This window comes from Mytilus galloprovincialis, chromosome 5 (assembly GCF_965363235.1).
Source record: "Mytilus galloprovincialis chromosome 5, xbMytGall1.hap1.1, whole genome shotgun sequence".
Classification (NCBI taxonomy): domain Eukaryota; kingdom Metazoa; phylum Mollusca; class Bivalvia; order Mytilida; family Mytilidae; genus Mytilus; species Mytilus galloprovincialis.
This window is the reverse complement of record NC_134842.1, coordinates 46,496,718-46,518,314: the sequence shown is the minus strand read 5'-3', so window position 1 is coordinate 46,518,314 and position 21,597 is coordinate 46,496,718. Positions and strand designations below refer to the sequence as shown.

The following is a 21,597-nucleotide window of genomic DNA, read 5'->3' as shown; positions in this document are numbered from 1 at the left end:
ATCCGTATTCATGTAACTCTCAACTCAACCCCTTAGCTGGTCGCAATCTATTTATATTCATGTCTATCATATTTATGTTTATGTTTATATCACGTTTTAAGACCGTCGGAAATTTTCGGAGGTTATCTTGATGATTGATTAGATGACGTCTAGACAAAATACAAACAGACTATTGATACATATTATCTAGTACATGCATTGTTGATAGTTTATTTTAGACTTTTTTGTAATTTGGTTATACCTTTTAATATGTTATAAATCAAATATGAGAATTTGAGTCAAATCGGTGGACATGAATTTGACAGCTAATGCCCTTTTAACAAACGAATGAGACACACGTTTTACAACTTAATAATGTCTTTTCTAGTACATAGACAATTTACAAATAGATGAACATTAGAAGAAATAAACAATATGTATATAATGTCTAAAATAGCAACAATCAACATCTAATCTATTTAGGCGTGGATCAGCTTGTGAAAATAAACTGATTCAGTTACTGAATTAAAATCACATAAATGTATAAGAATATAATTTAAGGTGGATCTGGACTATTCGACTGCAAATAATTTCACGCAGGAATTGCAAAGCACACGAAAATTATTCGTCGTAAATTCGATATTTTTTTTTTTTAAATATTTTGAATGATTAGAAACGTTAAATTATTGTAGTTTTGTCACTAAAAAAATATTTTCGTTATTATGTGTATATGTTAAAGGCTAAATACTGACATTTCACCCATTTTTACAATTTTCCCGCCAAAATTTGAGTTTTAATGCAAAATATTTTTTTTTCCTTATCGGTGACCTATGTTATTTTTTTGCTCATTCTTTGAATCTATATTTCAGTTTTATATATTACAGTTTTGGACCAAGTGTCATAGAACTTTTTTTTTTAAATTCCGATAAAAAAAATGTCAATACCTCTGTTTTCCCTATCATTTCATTCAAAAATGGTCCCTATTAGGCAACAACCATTTGATTTTCTGGGGGGGGGGGGGGGCTATGGTTTTTTTGTCTGTACAAACTTTTTTTTTCGCCTGCGGCGAAAAACAATCTATTTTTTTCGCGACAAGTCGAAAACAATTTTTTTCTTTCAATTTTAGCATTACATATAGTGGCAGCTTAGGGGGTAACAAACAATTTTTTTTCTCAGAATTCAAAACAAATTTTTTTTCTCCAAAAACTGGAAACAAACTTTTTTTTCCAAAAAAAACCCATAGCCCCCACCCCCCCCCCCCCAGAAAAATCAAATGGTTGCTGCCTTATATACCTGTTTGAAAGTAAAATATTGAGCTTAAATGGTACGTGACCCCCTATTTTTTTTTTGACTAATTTCATTCACTTTCTGTTAAGAATAAAATAACAAAAAAAAAACGGCACTTCTGATAGAAACTTCGAATAGGCCCGAGCCACCTTAAACACGCTAATTGATACATTTATTAAGTTCAATTAGTTTCTAAATAGATATACCCAATATTTCGCTAGAAAAACTAGCTTCATCGATTGCATGACAAAAAATATGTTTGTGCTTAAACTACACACAGTTGGAATAAAAGAATAACATATTTATTGATATTGTATAAATTGTATGAATTTCAAGATTATTGTTTTGAATTGCCTTTAAATTTTTTTTTTTCGTCTCTCTTATTGCATGTATTGAGTCCATCAAGTTCAAGAGTCCGTAACTGGTTCATCAAATATCTCTTTCTTTCTTGCCTTCCTTGTATTGCATTTGTCCCAATTTTGGTTTTTCTCAATGATTTGAAATGTAACGTTTTTAAAATCATGCCATTTAAAAAAAAAAAAGTTTAATAATCAGTTGTCATGCAAAAGACTTTTAGACCAGAACTTGTATTTTTTATGGAAAATATTAATTTGCAGTCCTTAAGTATTTTGTGAGTACAATTTTTTTCAAATGTATAGCATAATGCATTTACCTCCTCTTACTATAAGAGTTATTTCGCTACTATAGCCTTCTCCAACAGAGTTTACTGCAACACATCTATACTTAGCTGCATCGGATGATCTAGCCTCCTTTATATTGAGTGTTGAACCATTAGGAGTGATGTTTATCATTCGTGAACTAGACGTTATTTTCCTAGTGTCATTACTTGTGATCGTTTTGACCCAATATACTTCGTTATGTAATGGAGTGGAAAGAATTTCACAGTCCAATTTTACTTCTTTCCCATAGTCAACTGTATATTCAATCATACCAGTTGTCACTCTCGGTTCGTCTATAACAGTTATAAAAATAAAACATAGGCAATTACATTCAATGTCAATATGATTTGAACTTTGATATATATTACAAGGTCATTTATTTTATGAAAACAAGTCTATTTATAATACAAGTAAGAAAATGTGGTTTGATTGCCAATCAGACAACTATACACGAGAGTTCAGATGAAGTGGATGTAAACAATTATTGGCGACCTTTAATATAACGAATATGGCAGGGTTAAACATATTTGTGAGCGGTCAACCTTTATTTGTATTTCTTTTTCACTCTAGATATTGATTATATGAAAATTTGATAATAACTAAATATTGTTCAACTAAGATAGTTAGATTGTCGAATAATGTAAATCTCAAATGGTTAAATATTTTCCGTGGTTGAGATAGTAACAAACACACAACCTAACAACAAGGACAGTATCTAGCAATTAATTTAGATACATGTTATTAATTATCTCACTTATTATGATTTTTATTTTATATATTATCTAGTCATTGTTAATAAGATTCATGTCATCTCTTGTTAAAATTTTCCCAAAAAACATTCATGTATCCATCATTATTATATAATGGTCATTGTTGAATATCCCTTGTGTGAAATGCTACATATAATTGTAGTCAATTCCATTAGAATTAATGTGTGTTTTTACACATGTATATTTGCTTTATGTTGATTGTTGATTTGTATTAGATAGGATATGTATAGACGTTTACATCCTATCCAATCCATTTCAGTTAATATTATTTTTTTTATTAAAATATTTTTTAATTAATATAACCGTTTATGGTGAAATGTTTATTGTGCTGACAGCTGTATTAAACTTCAATAAATTGCCATGCACATTAAAATTTGCCTCTTCCGTTATGTAAATTGTTCCAAGATAAAAAAAAAGTTGCGATTGAAGTCGCGGCAAAGTCACATAGAGACGCCTAACCTTCATGATTTCCTTGATAGAGGTCTGCTGCTAACAAGAAAGATATAAATCAAGAGTTCAAAGTGGTGAAGTTGAAAATAAACCTTCGTCAAATTTACGGACGCCATCACAAGTTGGTTGATCGTTATGGAATATATCCGTGTCACTGCTAAGAACGAATTTGTTCCAATTGTCGTTACTACAATCCTGTCTCCTTTTCTCCGAATATGACCTTCCGAATTAGACTTATCAGCGGCTTTGTACTAGCATATTTAACACGACGGTTGCCATATGTGGAGCAGGATTTGCTTCTATTCTAGATCACCTGAGATCACCCTGTTTTCTGGTCTGTTTTGTGTTGCTCAGTCTTTAGTTTTCTATGTTGTGTTTTATGTACTGTTGTTTGTCTTTTTTTTGCCGTGGCGTTGTCAGTTTGTTTTCGACTTATGATTTTGAATGTCCCTTTTAAATCTTTTGCATCAATTTTGTATCTCCTTTGGTATAAATGTGGTAAGCAGTATGTTGGTGAGTCAGATCGAACGGATATTTAACAAAATATGAATCGCGTTTATAATGACTATGACTGTAATCCAAACTTTTCTCTCTGTACATATTCAGGATATTTGACATCCCATAAATACATTTCTAGGTAGATCGCTATCGACTATAATCATCATTGCATAAACACAGCTTGGTCTGGGGGAAAAAGTTCACTCGGAAAAGATTTTATATTTAAAAAAGTGGAAAACGTTGACATATGTAGTTCAAATCTTGCAGGGCTAACCATAGCAACTGAATCTGTTGTTTATTATGGTGGATACTTGCATACAGAACTATTTTATTTAATGTAGATGTTTGATTAACGTGAAGTTTCAAAGTTAGGAATTATAAAGTTACTTTTCTTTTAACGTTGTTTTTCTTTTTCAAATAACTTATATTACAATTAAAATATTGTTTTTATATATAAGACTTCCTTAACATCATACTGATGACGGAAATTTGTTCTCGGAATTTTTTTTTCAGATTGAATCATTTCTGTTTTTTTTTTTCCTTTTTTCTTCTTGTTAAGCCAATGTCGATTTTTTTAATTTCAAAGATTTTATGTTGTACAGATATTGAAACGTTTTCTACAACAGGTGTATATGAGGCGTCCTGTATATGTCAATAGACAGTAATAGCTACTCTGGTAAAACTAACCATATATCATACAGTGTTTACCATAACTTCGGCGTGGTGTCACGTAAAGGGTTGACCATACACCCTGCAGTTTTACTTCTCAAGGGGGATGTCACCTTTTAACACAAACTGATATATATATGACTCCCCCACGAGATGCCCTAGTAGGATAGATGACGTCTCTTCAACTTTGTTGTAAAGGTATGGTTTCGGCTTACATTTGTACGTTACATATATAGTTGAGATATTAGCAAACGGAGAACACCAATAAGAGACATTCCTTAATCATAATTACCTCCGGTCACTTTTAAAAATGTATCTTTACTTTTTCCATAACCTATTTCGTTTGATGCGTAGCAGGTGTAATAACCTGTGTGAGCGAAATTTGTTGACACAATTGTCAAGGATGGATTTTGCACGGTAATGCCTTGTGTTCCTATAGCTTGATTATTCAGATGCAATGGATTTGTTCCATCTTTTGAATACTGCCAGTAAACTTTGGAATGAGGCGGTTCTGATTGTACAGAACAATAAAGTGTTATGCTCTCCAAAAACAGAACTGTAATTGCTGGAGTCTATTCGCACTTGAGGGACACCTAGAATAATGATTAACAGATGTCAGGTTTCTTGCAATCTTATAATGATACTTTTTGAAACAAATATAAGCTGTAGCGTACAATGAGGATCAGTTCTAACCTCCCTCTAAAGCTTTCTCCATAATATGTTTCAAACAGTTTTAGTCTAGAAAATTTAAGCCTAGAACTTGTAATTGTAATCATTAATCAGCTGTAATCGCTCCAAGTTTTTCAAGTAATCATTGTAATCATTTATCAGTCAAAAATCTGATTACAAGTTATTTAATTTAATCAATTACTTTTCAAAATACCTTGTAATCCTGATTACTTTTTGATTACATTCTGATAACAATGTAAAAAATCATAAACAAAAAAAAAAATTTTTAAGTTGTACAGGTGTTATATCTGGGTTATTTTGAAATTCTTTGTAATCAGATGATAACTTGCCAATGTAATCATTAATTTAATCAGCTACTTTGAGAAATGATGTTATCATTAATGTAATTTAATCGTACAATGGAAAAAGTAATTGTAATATAATTTATTACAAAGAAAGTAATCGGACCCATCTCTGTAATGAACTAAAGTTCCAATCTCCTTCAGTATAAGATGACGAAAAGATTAATATACTGGTTGTGATATTCTGAAGGTCCTTTTTGTTAATATTGCTACTTTTGTTTCTGCGTAAGCATATGCATTTATAAATTGCTGGCTTTCTATTGTATGATCGTTCAATAAGAAAAAAGATGTGAAAAAAGTGAAAACAACACTTGAAAAGTTTTATGCGTCCGAAATAGATTTGACTTCATCTTGTAAAGGAACTGTGCAAGATAAAACTATGAAAACTAATGATGTCAAATTAACGGGCTTCATGATCAAAATGAACCTTCATATAATACATTTAAATCCATTTAAAGTTACCTTTGTTTAAGCGATTTGGAACCTTAGTTTAGTTGATAGATTATAAATTGATGAAGGGACAATTGAAGAAAGTAATTTTAGTCATAGTAGTTTCGAAACAGTGACTTCTATTCGGATGAAACCAAATGAATTTATATCATCAGTTGTGCTTTTTGTTCATCTACATACACTTGGTCAAAACTTACGAGAATGGACTGTTCGTTCCCGAGGGTATCACCAACTTAGTAATTAGTGCTTTGGAACTAGAATAATTCATGACATTTAATATTCTCCTTTGAAACATTAAGCAATTACAATATATTTATATGCATAATATTTTATTTGTATAATCATAAAATTCAATATATGTAATATTTTTTCTTTAAACTTGAGAGATGTACATATTTTCCTGAACATGTCCGATCAAAATTCTTACTTGGATATTTTTGTTACCTTTCTGTGCTTACTTGTGAAGGTCATTCAATTGGTTTGCATGTTATATAGAGATTTTAGAGCCTTTTTTTTCGGCATATGGAGAAACAGAACAAGAACAAGTGGTTTGCGTCTTGTCAAAATTTCAGTACACTGACTGGCCTTAAATTTCAAGAATAACAACGCTATAACTTAAAAACTACAGAAGATCATATAATAAAGCATTAGGAAACCAAATAGTAGAAACCAAAGGATACGGGGTATCCATCCATGACACAAATTCAGTACATACAAAAAATATACAAAGCAAAGGAAAAGCGCTTTACTGCTGTTTTTTTTTATCTCAAGGTCACAGTGAGGAATGCTTATGAAATTATTTTGATTGATTAAATTCCCTGTTCGGAAGCTTTGATTTAAAGGCAACTTATTTACATGATGTTATCACAGTCAGGATTCTACTTTATTTTTAGTCAAAATCATATCCCCATTATGCCACCTAAAATTGGAAGCCATCGCTAACAATTTAGTCTATCAAATACCGATACATTTATCCACAGAGCATCATTACGATCATTACATGACAGTTAAATTTTAAAAGACGAATTAACCTATTACCTATAAAGCATTATATAATGTAGTTTTGGGCATTTAGTCAACTTTAAACTACTATCTAATCGGTTGCCAGGAGAAATTTTCGAAATTCATAATTATAATTAAATAATTCGTTGAAGGGGCAGACTAAAACTTAGAAGAAGTTGAAGACTAATAACCCTACATAACACACACACAAACAATGATTTTTTTTAAGTTATGCACCACAAATTTCCACCAGTAAAGTATGTCGTCAAATACTTTTAGGTCAAACATGGTATTCAAGCACACCTACTATATCAACCTTTAGCCTTAATATATAAATATAATCTGAATTAAGATGATTATCTAATATTTAAGCTGTATACGGTTTTAAGACTTTAACACGCCTGGACATAAAAGTGTGTACTGGTATTTTTCTTTTCGATGAAAATATTGCCCATTTCAAGAAAAAAGTGTCGCCCTAGGCAAAAAAATATATTGAAGCTTTAAACTTATCAATCTTTTGTTCTGTGGAATTGTTTTCGTTGGAATGCATATAGTTATGCACAAAAAAAGAGCCGCATGTATTTTCAATTACCACAATCGACTGTTTTGTGAGAATTTGTCATTAATTAAAGTTTACAAATATTTAGAGCTTCATTTGATAATTGGTTTTCTATTTTGTGTTGTGTTAGCTGTTAATATCTGTTTGTCTTTTTTGTTTTTAGCCATGGCGTTGTCGAAATTGTTTTTACTTTTGAGTTTGAAAGCTCCTTTGATATCCTTCGGCTCTCTTTTAAGTGACACACGTATATAAAATGCATAAAATCATAGACAATGCACCTACATCAAACTTGTAAAGCAAACATAACATGTAGAAACGGATGTAGAAATTTAAATCGCATTTTAGTCTAAAATGAAAAATCGCAATAATAAGAGAACGCAATAATATCTTATTTTACAGTTGTCTATTGATACACGTTTATCTTCAGAAAACTTGAGCCACATTGAGAATAAGCGATGTAAGCGTACAGATATTTTATCTGCATTTTTACTTTTTCCCTTACCTCCTACTACTTCCAGAATCGTTTCTTGGCTTAATCCAGTTCCTACTATATTCTTAGCGACACACATATAATGTCCTCTATCATTTATTCTTGAAGTATGGATTGTGAGTGATGGGATGCTAGTGGTACTGCCGCTTGTTCCGGATTCACCGTGTCTGATTATGGTTATACCGTCATTAAATTGTCCTTTCTTTTCCCAAAAAACTTCTGAAAGATGAGGACTGGATACTACTGTACAATTCAAAGTTACTCTTTGTCCATATTTAACAGTGTAATTAACTGATTCTATATGGACTTCTGGAATGCCTTGAAAATATATTTGCATAATATAGAAGAAAAAAATACAGAAAACTTCACTTATAAACAAATATAAAAATGAAACGGCCTCATACATCAATATCCGACCTTATCTTATGTGTTGGATAGTTGATAAGTTCGAAATTATGAGGAGTCTCCATTTTTGTCAGTGACATGCGCTGGAATAAAATTTGGAACTGTTAAGATACTTCGCTTGGAGTCATTCATATAAAAATAAGAAGAAATTATATGAGATAATGGCCATCGTAGTCTCAATAACATGATTGTCCTTAGCTTATACCTATAGTTCCTTGTAACAATTACAACAACAATCAGAAACAATAATGTGTATTCAGCTAAAAATGACCAGAACCAATTATTATTATTTTGTTTTTAATTTATTGTTTTAAAATTATTTTTTAGGGTTTTTCATTTTCGCTGAACTATTTTCCTAATATTCTATGTTGCCGGTTAAAGACAACGTAATCATGAGTCTTAATTGTAAACATATCTACCAAAATACACGATTAAAACATTGGACTAATTTTGCAATAAAAATCTAAAGTAAACGATAATGGTAAATATCAATTAGTATGCAAACTTGGTAACCTCAAATAGTCATAAATGCGTGATAAAATATGTAGTTGTATTCCACTCTATGGGTGTACGTGTATGATAAGATTTTCTGTCGCTATGAGCTCTTTTATCGCATATACAAATCCGAAGATTCGATGTTCAGTTGTATGTAAGACATGTTAGATACATCATACGGCAGGGAAAATTAATGATCTTTCAAAATGACAATGTGTAATTTTACCTTTGATACCGAGATCAATGTATATACCATTTGCATACGCAAAGTGTGAAAAAGGATAAGACTGTCGTTCATGCTTGACAATAAATTTAAAAAATGTGTCTGTAGCGTGGTTTTCACAGACGATTGTTAATCCCGTTTTAGATATTGTGTAAACAGGGGAAATCCAAAATATTTGAATAATTTTGATAAGTTTGATATGCAATAGTTTGTAGTGACGTATTTGATATCTTTAACGTTATCTACGTATACAGCGCTAATCCTTTAGACAGTGATTTTGTTTTAAAATTTACTTTAAACCTTACAAAATATTTGCAAAGCTACAAGTATTTGATGTTAAAGTTTGGTAGTTCCTGAAGAAATCTGAAAACAAACGGGATTTGAATTCTTACTGTTTTAATCATGCAGTAGTGCTTTTCTATAGCTAGGGAATTAAGATACGATCCATGTTAATGTTATGAATCATTTGTTCTAATTCATTCTAAGCGGATATCATTTAAATAATGAAGCAAGATCTTAGAATAATGTCTGTAATGTTACTTAGATGGATTCAATTTTCAACAGATTTTAAACTACAACGGCATCAGCTGCTATTCAAATAGTTATAATTGTGAACTTTCCATTTCTAAGTAGCAACATTCCAGCAGCACCTGCATACGGGGTATATATCTCCCAATTGATACGATATTCCCGTGCTTGCATTTCCTATCATGATTTTCTTGATAGAGGCTTGCTGCTCACAAGGAAACTATTAAACCAAGAGTTCCAAATGGTAAAGTTGAAATCATCCCTTCGTAAATTTTACGGACGCCATCACGAGTTGGTTGACCGTTATGGAATAACCGTATCACAAATGATATCGGATATGTTCCTTACGTCGTAACTACAATCCCCTTCCCTTTCCTGAATGTGACCTACCGAATTAGACTATTTATCGGATTTGTTATCACATAAGCAACACGACGGGTGCCGCATGTGGAGCAGGATCTGCTTACCCTTCCGGAGCACCTGAGATCACCCCTAGTTTTTGGTGGGGTTCGTGTTGTTTATTCTTTAGTTTTCTATGTTGTGTCATGTGTACTATTGTTTTTCTGTTTGTCTTTTTCATTTTTAGCCATGGCGTTGTCAGTTTGTTTTAGATTTATGCGTTTGACTGTCCCTTTGGTATCTTTCGTCCCTCTTTTATAGCTATGGTACTGCTGCCTGGTTTGCTTTACCTTTTATAGTTTGACAATATAATAGAATACTTTTTATACCATGTATACAAGCAATATTACAGTTGTTTTCCATTAGTTTCTAAGGTTGATATAGTCGGGCGTTTGATTTTGTCTAGTTTAATTGACTTCCCCTATTTGAATTTACCTTCGAATTCAGTTTTGGTGTACTTTTTTCTTAAGACTCATTATGACATCTTAACCCTCAATATGACACAGATGTTCTGATTCAAAATAGTATTGGAAACCATAAAGTATATTCATTATTTGTCAAGTATATTTGACCTTGCTTTCAATAAAGAATGTTTTACATTATTATCTACTTATTTCGGTTGTAGTGATAAACATTCCATGAATTGCTGAATTCCATTTTATCACAATAGCCTCTTCAAATTTTAATTCATGTTCATTTTGGTTTTTTTTGTATGCTTGTTTTAACCGAAATTGTGTTTCCTCATATTGCAATGGAGTGTACAGAATTAATCCAACAAAGAACATTGTTAAGAGGCATGCCTTAATTATAATTACCTCCTGTGACTTTTAAAAATGTATCTTCACTTTTTCCGAAACCTATCTCATTTGAAGCGTAGCAGGTGTAATAACCTGTGTGAGCGAAGTTTGTTGACACAATAGTCAAGGAAGGATTTTGTATGGAAATGCCTTGTGTTCCTGTAGCTTTCTTATTCAGATTCCATGGATTTGTCCCATCCTTTGAATACTGCCAATAAACGTTGGAATGAGTTGGATCTGATTGTACAGAACACTGAAGTGTTATTTTTTCCCCATAGATAGAACTGTAATTTCTGGAATGTATTTGCACTTGTGGAACACCTGCAATAATTTTTTTTACATATGTCATGTATTGCAATATTGTATTAATACCTGTAAAATGAAACACATGAAATATAAAAAGTAAGTTGTTTTTCTTTTTCTTAAAAATTTCATTCATTTCATTTTGATATGAATTGAGTTTTTTTTTTGTAACCTTATGCTACCTTTGTAGTTTTGACCTTACATTTTAAATTCTGCGTCATGGAACGGATCCAATTTTAATTCAATATTATGCTCAAGCTACGTCTAAATGGAAAATGAAAAATTGACATAATGCGAGTCCAGTATCCATGTTGAGAATGAAGTCCTTTAAAAAAAAATACCATCTTTTAAATGGGTTTCATTTTGTAAAATAATGTAGTTTATCAGAAATATGGAATCTATTTAGTGTGTGATTTGTATTAGCAAAAGAGAGACTAAAGAAACCAAAGTGACATTCAAACTCATTAGTCAAATATAAACTGACAACGCCATGACAACAATCATTTTCGAATTAATCCGGGAATTAGAACAAGTGATCCTAATTACATTCAAAACTATATTTATCTTTAAAATGCCAGTATTGCCCTTAACGAATTCCTTAATAAACCCCAAGCTAGGACTATTAACTTAAGCTGAGGGAATTGCACGAATTTCAAAAGAACCTAGACCAGATGCATTAATAGCGAAAGCCTATCCTACCAGGTATGCATTAACCCCCATGGGAATTCACACTAAAACTTTCCAACACAAGTGTAAACATCTATTTGTTAAAGTTGGAGCTTTTACCAGCTCATTATTCAAAAACAAATAATTGATATATTGTAAATAAGTATTAAATCCATTGAAACATATTCTATATCAAATACAGGTTTGTGAAATGACTCTTCTTTCTGTTTACACAATTTATAAATTACATGTACTGCAATAATTATTACTTAATTTTTACTCATTACATAAATAAAAATGATTATATTTCTATTTAGATATTACGAATTACAGAGTCTTTTTTTTTTTCTTTTCTTACATAAATTTTACATAATTTGATATACATTGATTGATTGATTGGTGATTAACGTCACTTTCAGCCCTATTTTTATATTTCGTGGTTGTCAGTTTTAATTATGGAAGAAGGCGGAGTGCTGGGAAGGAACATCACTTCAATAGTTGATACCTTTTATCATATCAATGTTCATCTTCAGAAAACTAGAGCTTTATTGTGAATAAGAGACCGTAATAATATTTCATCTGCAGTGCTGTGGTTAATGTTACTGTTTTACCTTACCTCCTATAACTTTCAGAACTGTTCCTTGACTTAATCCGGTTCCTACCATATTTTTTGCGCCACAATAATAATGTCCTGGATCTGTAGTTCTCGTGGCTTTGATTGTAAGAGCCGGTATGCTAGTGGTACTGCCGCTGGTTCCTGATTCACCTTGTCTGATAATGGTTATACCATCATTTAATGTTCTTTTCTTTTCCCAAAAAACTTCCGAATGAGGAGGACTTGATACTACTGTACAATTCAAAATAACTCCTTGGCCATATTTAACAGTGTAAATAACTGATCCGATGAAGACTTCTGGAACGCCTTTCAAATAGACATTTCAATGATTTAAAAGATATCATAACAACTTCTTGTAACTAGATTTAAAAATTAAATGGAATCGTGGATTAGATAAAATCGTAAACCAAAATACCAAATTAGTGGACTATCATCAGTCTTCAGAAATATTAGACATATAAGCTGCAATGATTCTGTACTGTTTTCCATGATTTCCCTGCGTTGAATGAATATCAAATAAAGAATATGTGGTTTGATTGCAAATAAGACAACTATCCACTAAAGTCCAAGTGACGTGGATGTAAGTAATTATAGGTTGTTGTACGGACGTCGTCAATGAGTAGAATGTATACTTAATATTCAGCTATAAAAGACCTTCAACATGACATTAGTTCTTTAAAGCCTATTGCATTAATGAAGTTCATTTATTGAGTTGTTATTTACCTGAACGAACAAAGCAAATTGAATTATAGACTTTTCTGACATCGGTGCGTTTAATGGAGCGAAGGGGTGACAGGAGTTAGAGATGGCGAAATAAGCTTGGAAGTGAGCGGTTACATGAGACCTGATGTTTGGCTATTGGTCGTGGGAATCACCAAAGAGACGTATAACGGTATATTGTTGAAAAGCAAATTTGTAGGAGTAACATCGGTACAATTCACATGGTTTATGTTTTTTTTACCTAAACAAAACGTGCAGTATGTTTATCAGCACAACACATTGGCTTATCAATATACAATTTAAACATTAAGTTAAACACTTGCAAAATATGGACTCAACCGAGTATACTTAAATTTAAAGTTAATATTGTGATGACACATCTCGACGTCTCGGTTTCTAGACATTCCTTGCGATTACCTATACGGTAAGGTGCGTCACCCATATTTGTAAACTTCTATGTCATTTCGTAACTATGACATATATGGCATTCAAGTATCAACAAGATCAATGCGTATATTCCTCCTTTCTCCCATTTTGTCATAGCATAAAGCCATATTTATTCACACTGATTATGGTACCTTTACACTAGATTTGTTTTTGATGTACTGATCGATATTTTAAAATTATGGTATAGTTATTAGTTGAAATTGTACTATGAACTGAGTGTTCTATGGATTGATACTATGTGGTTCTTGTCTTTTTGTTATTTGTGTTTGTGCTTAGAACCAATTTGATCAACTGAGTTTTACAGTTTATTTTGATATAGTCTTGTTCCCCATTTTCCAAGGTTAAAGGAGATTTAAGATAAACAAAATGTTTAACCCGTCCTAACAATTATGTTCCTGTCTTAAGTCGGGAACTGAAGTCCCTGTGGTTGTATTTTTCTGTTGAGTCTGTCAAGCTTATATTTAATTCAATTGTATTACCTAAAATCAAGTCATTTTATCTTTCGGTAATATTTGTCTTATTGACAATCATACTAGTACATTGTCTGCTAAACAATACATTCTACAGTTTTAGTTATTATATTTAAATACTTCTATTCATGAAACAAAAGTAAAGAACGAAATATTACCTCTTAAAGAGAGGCTAAATATATCAGAGAGACAATCAACCTCGTAAGTCGGAAATAAACTAACAACGCAACTTAATATAAAAAACAAGGACTGAGCAACACGAACCCCAACAAAAACTGGCGGTGATCGCAGATGCTGCAGAAGGGTAAGTAGATCCTGCTCGACTTGTGGTACCTGTAGGGTCTGAACCTTTCTATTTCAGTTGACAAATGTAAATAAGTCTGGCGCTCCTAATGTCATTTTCCATTTACAGATCTTGCAATGTTTAAAAATAAATTCATGATCTCACCACCATGGACTTTTAACGATATTGCTGTGCTGAGAGTTGATCCAGCTTCGTTTCTAGCGTAACAATAATACTCTCCAGCGTCATGAATCATCGGCGACTCTAATGTTAAAGATGGCTCATCTGTTGTAATTCCAGCTGTTAGAAAATCTCCCTTATGTATAAATCGAGCTATGTCCTTCTCATGATCATAAAATACTTTCCAATATACCACTGATAAAGGTAAAAATGAGTGCACTGTACAGTTTAGTACGACTGGACTGCCATAAATTGTTGAATATCTCGACGATTGCACGGTTACTGTAGGCGAACCTATTCGTTAAACAATAAAAGTAAATGATTACGCCTTTTAAACAAGGCATAAAGTGTTGAATGAATAAATAAGATTTCGTTCTACTACATTGTAAGTTCAAATAAATAAATTATTTTAAAGCCATGTAATGCTCACTTGCATATGATTTGTGAAAGATCATGTAAACCTTAAATTTAAAAGACTAGACAATTGGTGGTGCCGATCTCAAAATTCTTTCTACGAACGTTGCTAAACGTATATGAACAATTATAAACAGGCAGAATTTTTTTCTTTAACTCTATGTAATGAGGCTTTGTTTTTGACTCACCTTTTGCTTCGAAATGAAGTATTCCGATATGATCCAATTGAAGTGCTTAGTGTGCTATAAATGTAATACAACGTACTTCCGTTACCTTGATCTCGAATAACTGTTGTTATAATAGAATTGATGGTGTGAAGCGATTTCGGACAAGGAACACTTCGGGTGAATTAATATTATTTTAATATTTTTACATATAAAGAGAAAGTTAATCCTGTGATTTGTACAGTTTGATAGCTTAATATGTATATTCAATTTAGAAAATGTATAAACATCCTTGACTCTGTATACATGTTATCACTTTTTTGAAATCGGGATTATGGACTATATTTTTTGCAAGGTGAAGGGGTGCATCTGGGCTTGTAACTTTAGGGCATTAACTGAATCCCCTAATTCTAGATGAGAGCCTTTAATGATACTATGCTTAAGATTAAAGGAAAAAAAGAAGTTTTCATATACTTATTTATTTAAAATTCTATGTTCTAACATAAGGTCTGGCTATATTGAAACTGGAAAAGTCCATGAATTAAACATGCAAAAAAAGAAATCAGAAAAACTCAGTTCATAAATGGTTCATGAACTTAAAATATGATTCTTAAAAGCAATCATAATGCATTACAATGAACTACACATTCAGGATTTTTCATTTTGATTTTACTGCATAATCAGGTTGCTTGATTTTAGCCGAAAACCCAAACGTTACGATTTATTCATATCATTAACAGGTCACTGATCCCGTAGGCATGTTTCCGCTTAGCAAATATAGAACAACTTTTAGAAAATTGAAAAAAAACTACATCACGGTTTTCAAGTTACTTCCGTTTTTCAATTCATAAGTGTACAAAAAATCTTCCATATATGTATCGGTATTTGCAATTGGAATTGCATAAATTTTTTTTATCTTTTTTCAGCATTACAGCTCTCTAGAGTACAGGCTATTTCTAATCTTCATCGGTTTTATGCAAAAGGTGTGGCCAGTAAAAAAATACTCTAAAATGCACATACCTTTATAAAACCTGTATTTTGACAGGGCACAAACAAACGTTAACAAAATATTACTTTAGATAAGACCGTATCTAAGAATGGTCGGATACATTTACCGAAAAAACAAAGATCTAAACAAGCATGAAACCTTAACATCTTGTTTCGATGTTTGGACCTCGGGGCAAATTTTATACAGCAAGGTAATGTATTTTGGAGAATAAGACAATCACATGCTTAAAGAAATATTTTAAACCTTATTTATATCTTATATTACCTCCAATGACAATCAGTTGAACATCAGTACTGTTTTGAGTTCCCATTGTATTTCTTGCTTTACATGTGTACGTGCTGTTTGCCATTGGGTGCTTAATTGTCAACGAAGGATTAGCTACTGTAACACCTTCTATGCCTGCGGTTTCATTGTTAATTTTTGTGATAATACCGCCGTCAAATTTTTCCCAAAATACATCTAGAAGTGGATACCTAGACGATATCACCTTGCAGTCAATGGAAACTGGTTTTCCATATTTAGTTGAATAACGGGAATGAGAAACAATGACAACAGGTAGTTCTAAAAGATATATGCATTTCAAATTGACTTCATATATTACATCTGTATAGATAGTTAATGACATTACATCATACAGATAAATGACTATTGGATGTCTTTTCATTTTCAGTTTTAAACATTTCCGAGCTGGTTATAGTCATGTAAACCAAATAGTGTTCTCATGCCAATTAATAGTATTTATTAATTCGCAAACTAATAAATAATCGCGAAAATATTTACTTAGATCTTATATGAATATACCACAAAGAAGACAAAACCACAACAATATAAGTTGCCCGAAAGCCCTAAGAAAGGCCAAATAACGATAAAAGTATCTTTAAAAATATGTTGCCTTACAGTAATATAAACTTTTTTTTATTGAAAATTGTAGTTCAAGTCAGATATTTCATAATTTAACATTTATAACGTTTAAAAAGAAATATCAATACAAAGGAAACATATTAACCAATACAAAATTTAAGAAATTATTTGCATCAGAATGATAAGTATACATTGTATATTTAACATATTACCTACCCATGGCAGTCATTTTAGTAAACATTGATGTGATAGGTAGAATTATAGGCATTGTCTTAGTTGTGGGAGTTGTCGGAGAGGTATGAGATATCATTGGTCTAGTAGTTGGTGTTAAATATGTAGCAGGGGTTGAACTGGTGACTGTTGTTGAGGTTGTAATATCAATCGTGGTTTTATGAGTCGAAGTTGACGGAACATTCAATGTGTTCACCGTGATCATTTCAGTTGAAGTAATAATTCCTCCTGCAAAAATGAATTAACATCGTATGGATATGAATATAAATAACTCGATAAGCACGTATATGGGGTCATCTTGAAAATTTCAATAAAAGAATTGTTTTTACTTTAAACAGAAATACGGATAATACTGTTCTATACATGTATTTCAAATATAGACTCTAACTGTTTCATTTATCTTAAATTTAATATAAAATAGTTTTTTTTTTTTTTGGATTTTATTTTGATATATTTTATATTAATGTCTTTCATATTGTTTTAAAACCATTTCCTCATTTTTTTTTTAAATTTAATACCAATTCGCTGATTTATAGTTTGAAACCAGATTAAGATAATTTTGTTTTCTTCTGAGTTTTGTTGTGTTCTAACTCAACAACATACATTGGATACTTAGAATAAGTTCGACTTTACCTCATTTTTAAAGTTAAGGATAACTTTATGATTCATAACCATTAAATGGTTATTTCAGAAAAGTATACTTACAGTGAGCACGACTTTATTTTTTATATATTTCTAATGGTATAAATGTAATTATGGGTTTGTTCTAGTGCATACAAAAAAGAAAAAATAACAATACGTTACAATTTCATTGATCTCCCCCCAAGGGTGACTGGGGAAACAAAATATGGTCACTTGGTCTTCTCCCGACCGGCAGTAAAACGCTGGCCGAACGGGGCGTCCGTTTGGCTGTGCGGAAAATATTAAGTACGCAGTCACGTTCGATCAGAATTGGGATGTTAAATCCGATGTCTCGTGTAAAGAGAGTGCCACGCTCTTTGCACGTTAAGAACCCTTGCAACACCTCTTTGAGGGCCCGAAAATGGCCTGTTGCAAGGCAACATGTCTGTTCCTATCCAATTTACCCTCATTTTCGAGTGGCAGTCCAAATTTCCTCGACCATCATCCCAAATGGCCTCTATTATGACAAGACCTACCTATTGTATTTATTGTTAACCTGTTCTCGTACTGAATATGCATGACATATTTGTCACTGAACGTTAAGCAACCAACAATCAAATCATTTATCTTTCAAAACTATAATGTGGTTATTTGAGGTCACTGATAAAAAAGATTGATAATAAGAGAAGAACTATAATTTTTAAAAGACGTCATATTAATAGGTTAAATAAAAGACAAAATGAATTAGCGTTGGTTCCTAGCTATAAAAAAAAGGGCATTCGTCCACAAGTGTCTTGTTTACGAACCAACTCGTAACCATTATATTTCCTTTCAAAAATAAACTTATCGCTTATGTTATGACATATCAAAAATACAATTGTAATTTACTACTGATACAGGGACTGTTTATGTGTGAAATCAGAATCATAATCTAAACCAATATCTACGATGCGATTTTGTGTCAGTTGGATTGAAAATACCGTCTGACAGTAATGTAGTAACTCACCAGCTAAGCAGGATATTGAATTTATATCATTAGTAAATCTAGACAAAGCATCGAAATCTTTGACCTCAAACACAAGCGATGAATCAGATGCCATACCAATAAGTTCGTTCCTATAAATGTTACTGCCAATTCCTATTGCCATGATTTTTACATGTCGTCGTTTCAATTTGTTAGCCTCTTGTATTGTTGAAAAGGTATTTCCAGACTGCCCGTCAGTTATCACTACTAACAGATCTTGTGCATTAGGTCTGTCTCCTGCTGATGTTTTAAAGCTATTACCAATGTAACTCAAGGCCAGATACGTTTGAGTGGGACCACTATTATAAGGGACATTATTGATTGCATTCTCAACGTCGGAAGAGCTCGAAAACGTATTTAAATTGAAATGTGTTCTGACAGGTGAAAATGTTACCAGACCAATTTGAATCGAATTTGGCCCGACTGAAAATCCATTGATAGACTTCACAAGAAATTGCTTCATCTTATTGAAATTTTCTAAACCAACCGATCCTGAGGAATCAAGTAGGATGACAATATCCACTTTGTTCTGGCAACCTAGAAAAAAATGCAAAATCATGTTTTACATGTACAGATATAAACAGTTAATTTATATTTATGGCTTAACTTTTAAAAAACAATCAATTACATGTTGCAAACTTACAGCCTTAGTTATGAGAAACGCAAACATCAATGCGTTTTACATGACAGTTAAACATGTTGAAAACCAAAATTTCTCAATTGAATAAGTCAGAAACGAATGATTAATTTTTATTTAAAATATCATACGACAAAACTCATCAACTTATAAGTTACCAGGCATATAATTGTGTACACCAGACGCAGGTTTCTTCTACAAAAGAGTTATAAGTTAGTGATAAAAACTTCAAATGTCATTTAACTTATGGAGATGAAGAGCAAATTTGATATCAATAACGCTCGATGTAAAACAATTAATAGGCCAAATGAAGTACGGATTTGGTCAGCATTGGGGACCAACAATTCCGAAAGGTTTTGACAAACAGAGCTTATGTACGCGAGCTATTTGTTTTTTGCAACTTTCTCGAGTAAAAAAATAACGCGAATACAACTTGTTGCAAATATATAAAACTTGGATCTTACCGTAATGAATTACGTCAAACATATTGAAAACCGCAATATTAAATCGCAGCGAGGTGGACTAGAAAGGACTAAACGCGAAATAACATATCCGCGACAATAAGATAGTTTACAGTATAAATCTTTTCCTGGGGTAGCAAATCTTAATTCCTTAATTTTCTTGTAACTAGTTAGATTTCAGTGATGATTCCTACCAACACAGAAGTGCTGACTACTGAAATACCCTCGAACAGGACACCTCAAGTAGCAGTGGCATCGATCCAGTTTTTGTTTTTATCTATAAAAAAGAAACTGATCAAAGATGCATACACTAAGTGAACATTGACAAAAACAAAATATATTGTTCCGAGTGTCTGTGTCATTACATCAAATCCTACCTCCTTTCATGAAAAATATCAGCTCAGAATTTCTCTATTATGAGTAACAGGTGTTGGGGGAAAAAGGCACACATATGATATTGGAGTTTCTCGTGATTTTTGTCAGCCAATCAAAATAGCAGATTATAATAAAACTTAAATGGTATGTAATTATGGTTTGTTATACCTCTTTTAATTTGGTTTATATATATAGCATGTATAAAGCTTGCTACTGTATACCTTAAGAAGAGTAATGCCCTTCACAGAAGTGTGTGCTATTAAACCAGAAAACCAATGCTTATTCTTTAACAGTGCCGTGAGGAAAAGGGTTATTTCGATATTTTCAAATACTTACTTTGTCCTGTTACCTTCACTAAAAATATCACTGAAACATAAAAACGTATTTCATTATGAACAATGATTTGGAACACAGTCTATCTCTGTCAAATATTTTTCATACATTTTCTTTTTTACTGAAATTCTTTTTAAGATGATACTTATTTTTACTCACAAATTTCACAAAAAATTACATGTAGTACTCTAAAATACATTATAGATCTCAATTGGAGAGAGAGAGAGAGAGAGAGAGAGAGAGAGAGATGGTACGTTATACCAAGCAAGTAGAAATATAGCTATAGGTTGCACTTTGTAAATACAGCTGCTTTTTCAAACCACACCTCTTATATAATATTCATAGATGATTAGATATGTTGACATACTGGTACCCATATATGATCTCTATGTTTCATCTCATAGAGATATAACTTGGGACTGTTACCAGTATAAAAACAAACTACTAGTATTGCGGTGAAAAATAAAATCTGAAGTAGGCAAAAAGTAAAGGTAGGGGTAGTACATAATTTGAGTATAAGTTTAAACTCTAACAAGTTCAGGGCATATAAATGTGTTTAAAATAATCTGCACAGCCCTATGTTTTGACCTTTGAATAAAATAGTAGTGCATATCAACTTTCCATTCTAAGATATAATTGTTCTCGAAACTTCATATTAAAAGTGTCACAGTTTTAGCCACAAAGGGAGTTCCTATGGAAATATGCATTGTCTTTATTTTCAGAAATGCAACCTTTATTTGGTTAAAAAAAAGAACATACAGAATTTTACAAAATCTGGTGTATATCTAAGAGATTTTAAAGAAATAAACTCAAATAGTGAGTTTTATAAATATTTCATGAAGATTGAGAAAATCCTAGACCTTACATGTAACTATGATGACTCAGCATAAATTCACAGTTTACAGTATGCATAGTTTAATTAAAGCCCTGATTTCAAAATAAATTCATAATATATACATATTTGTAATTCAAATTGTTTAGAAGTGCTTATATTTACTCTTCGCAATCATTGAAACTCATTGATCTTTCATGAATATTATTTGTGGGTTGTATTTTTGCTGTCGACAACC

At 31.8% G+C, this 21,597-nt stretch overlaps 1 protein-coding gene across 3 annotated transcripts in view; it reads right to left on the bottom strand.

Annotated features, from left to right (window-relative positions):
* Window positions 1-21,597, bottom strand: part of LOC143074571 (neuroglian-like) — a 69,256-nt gene that overhangs the window by 30,578 nt on the left and 17,081 nt on the right. For 2 of the 3 annotated variants that reach the window (XR_012977940.1, XR_012977939.1), the window contains exons 2-11: window positions 20,531-20,560; window positions 18,704-19,258; window positions 17,062-17,304; window positions 16,249-16,545; window positions 14,383-14,691; window positions 12,298-12,603; window positions 10,731-11,033; window positions 7,878-8,183; window positions 4,626-4,926; window positions 1,940-2,239 (exon numbers count right to left, since the gene is read on the bottom strand). Coding sequence is in view for 1 of the 3 variants with exons in the window: in XM_076249963.1 (XP_076106078.1) it covers window positions 1,940-2,216 (277 nt within the window). In the remaining 2 variants the exon portion in view is untranslated. Of the gene's footprint in view, window positions 1-1,939; window positions 2,240-4,625; window positions 4,927-7,877; window positions 8,184-10,730; window positions 11,034-12,297; window positions 12,604-14,382; window positions 14,692-16,248; window positions 16,546-17,061; window positions 17,305-18,703; window positions 19,259-20,530; window positions 20,561-21,597 lie in introns of those variants that run through there. The other variant, XM_076249963.1, reaches the window with a different exon arrangement.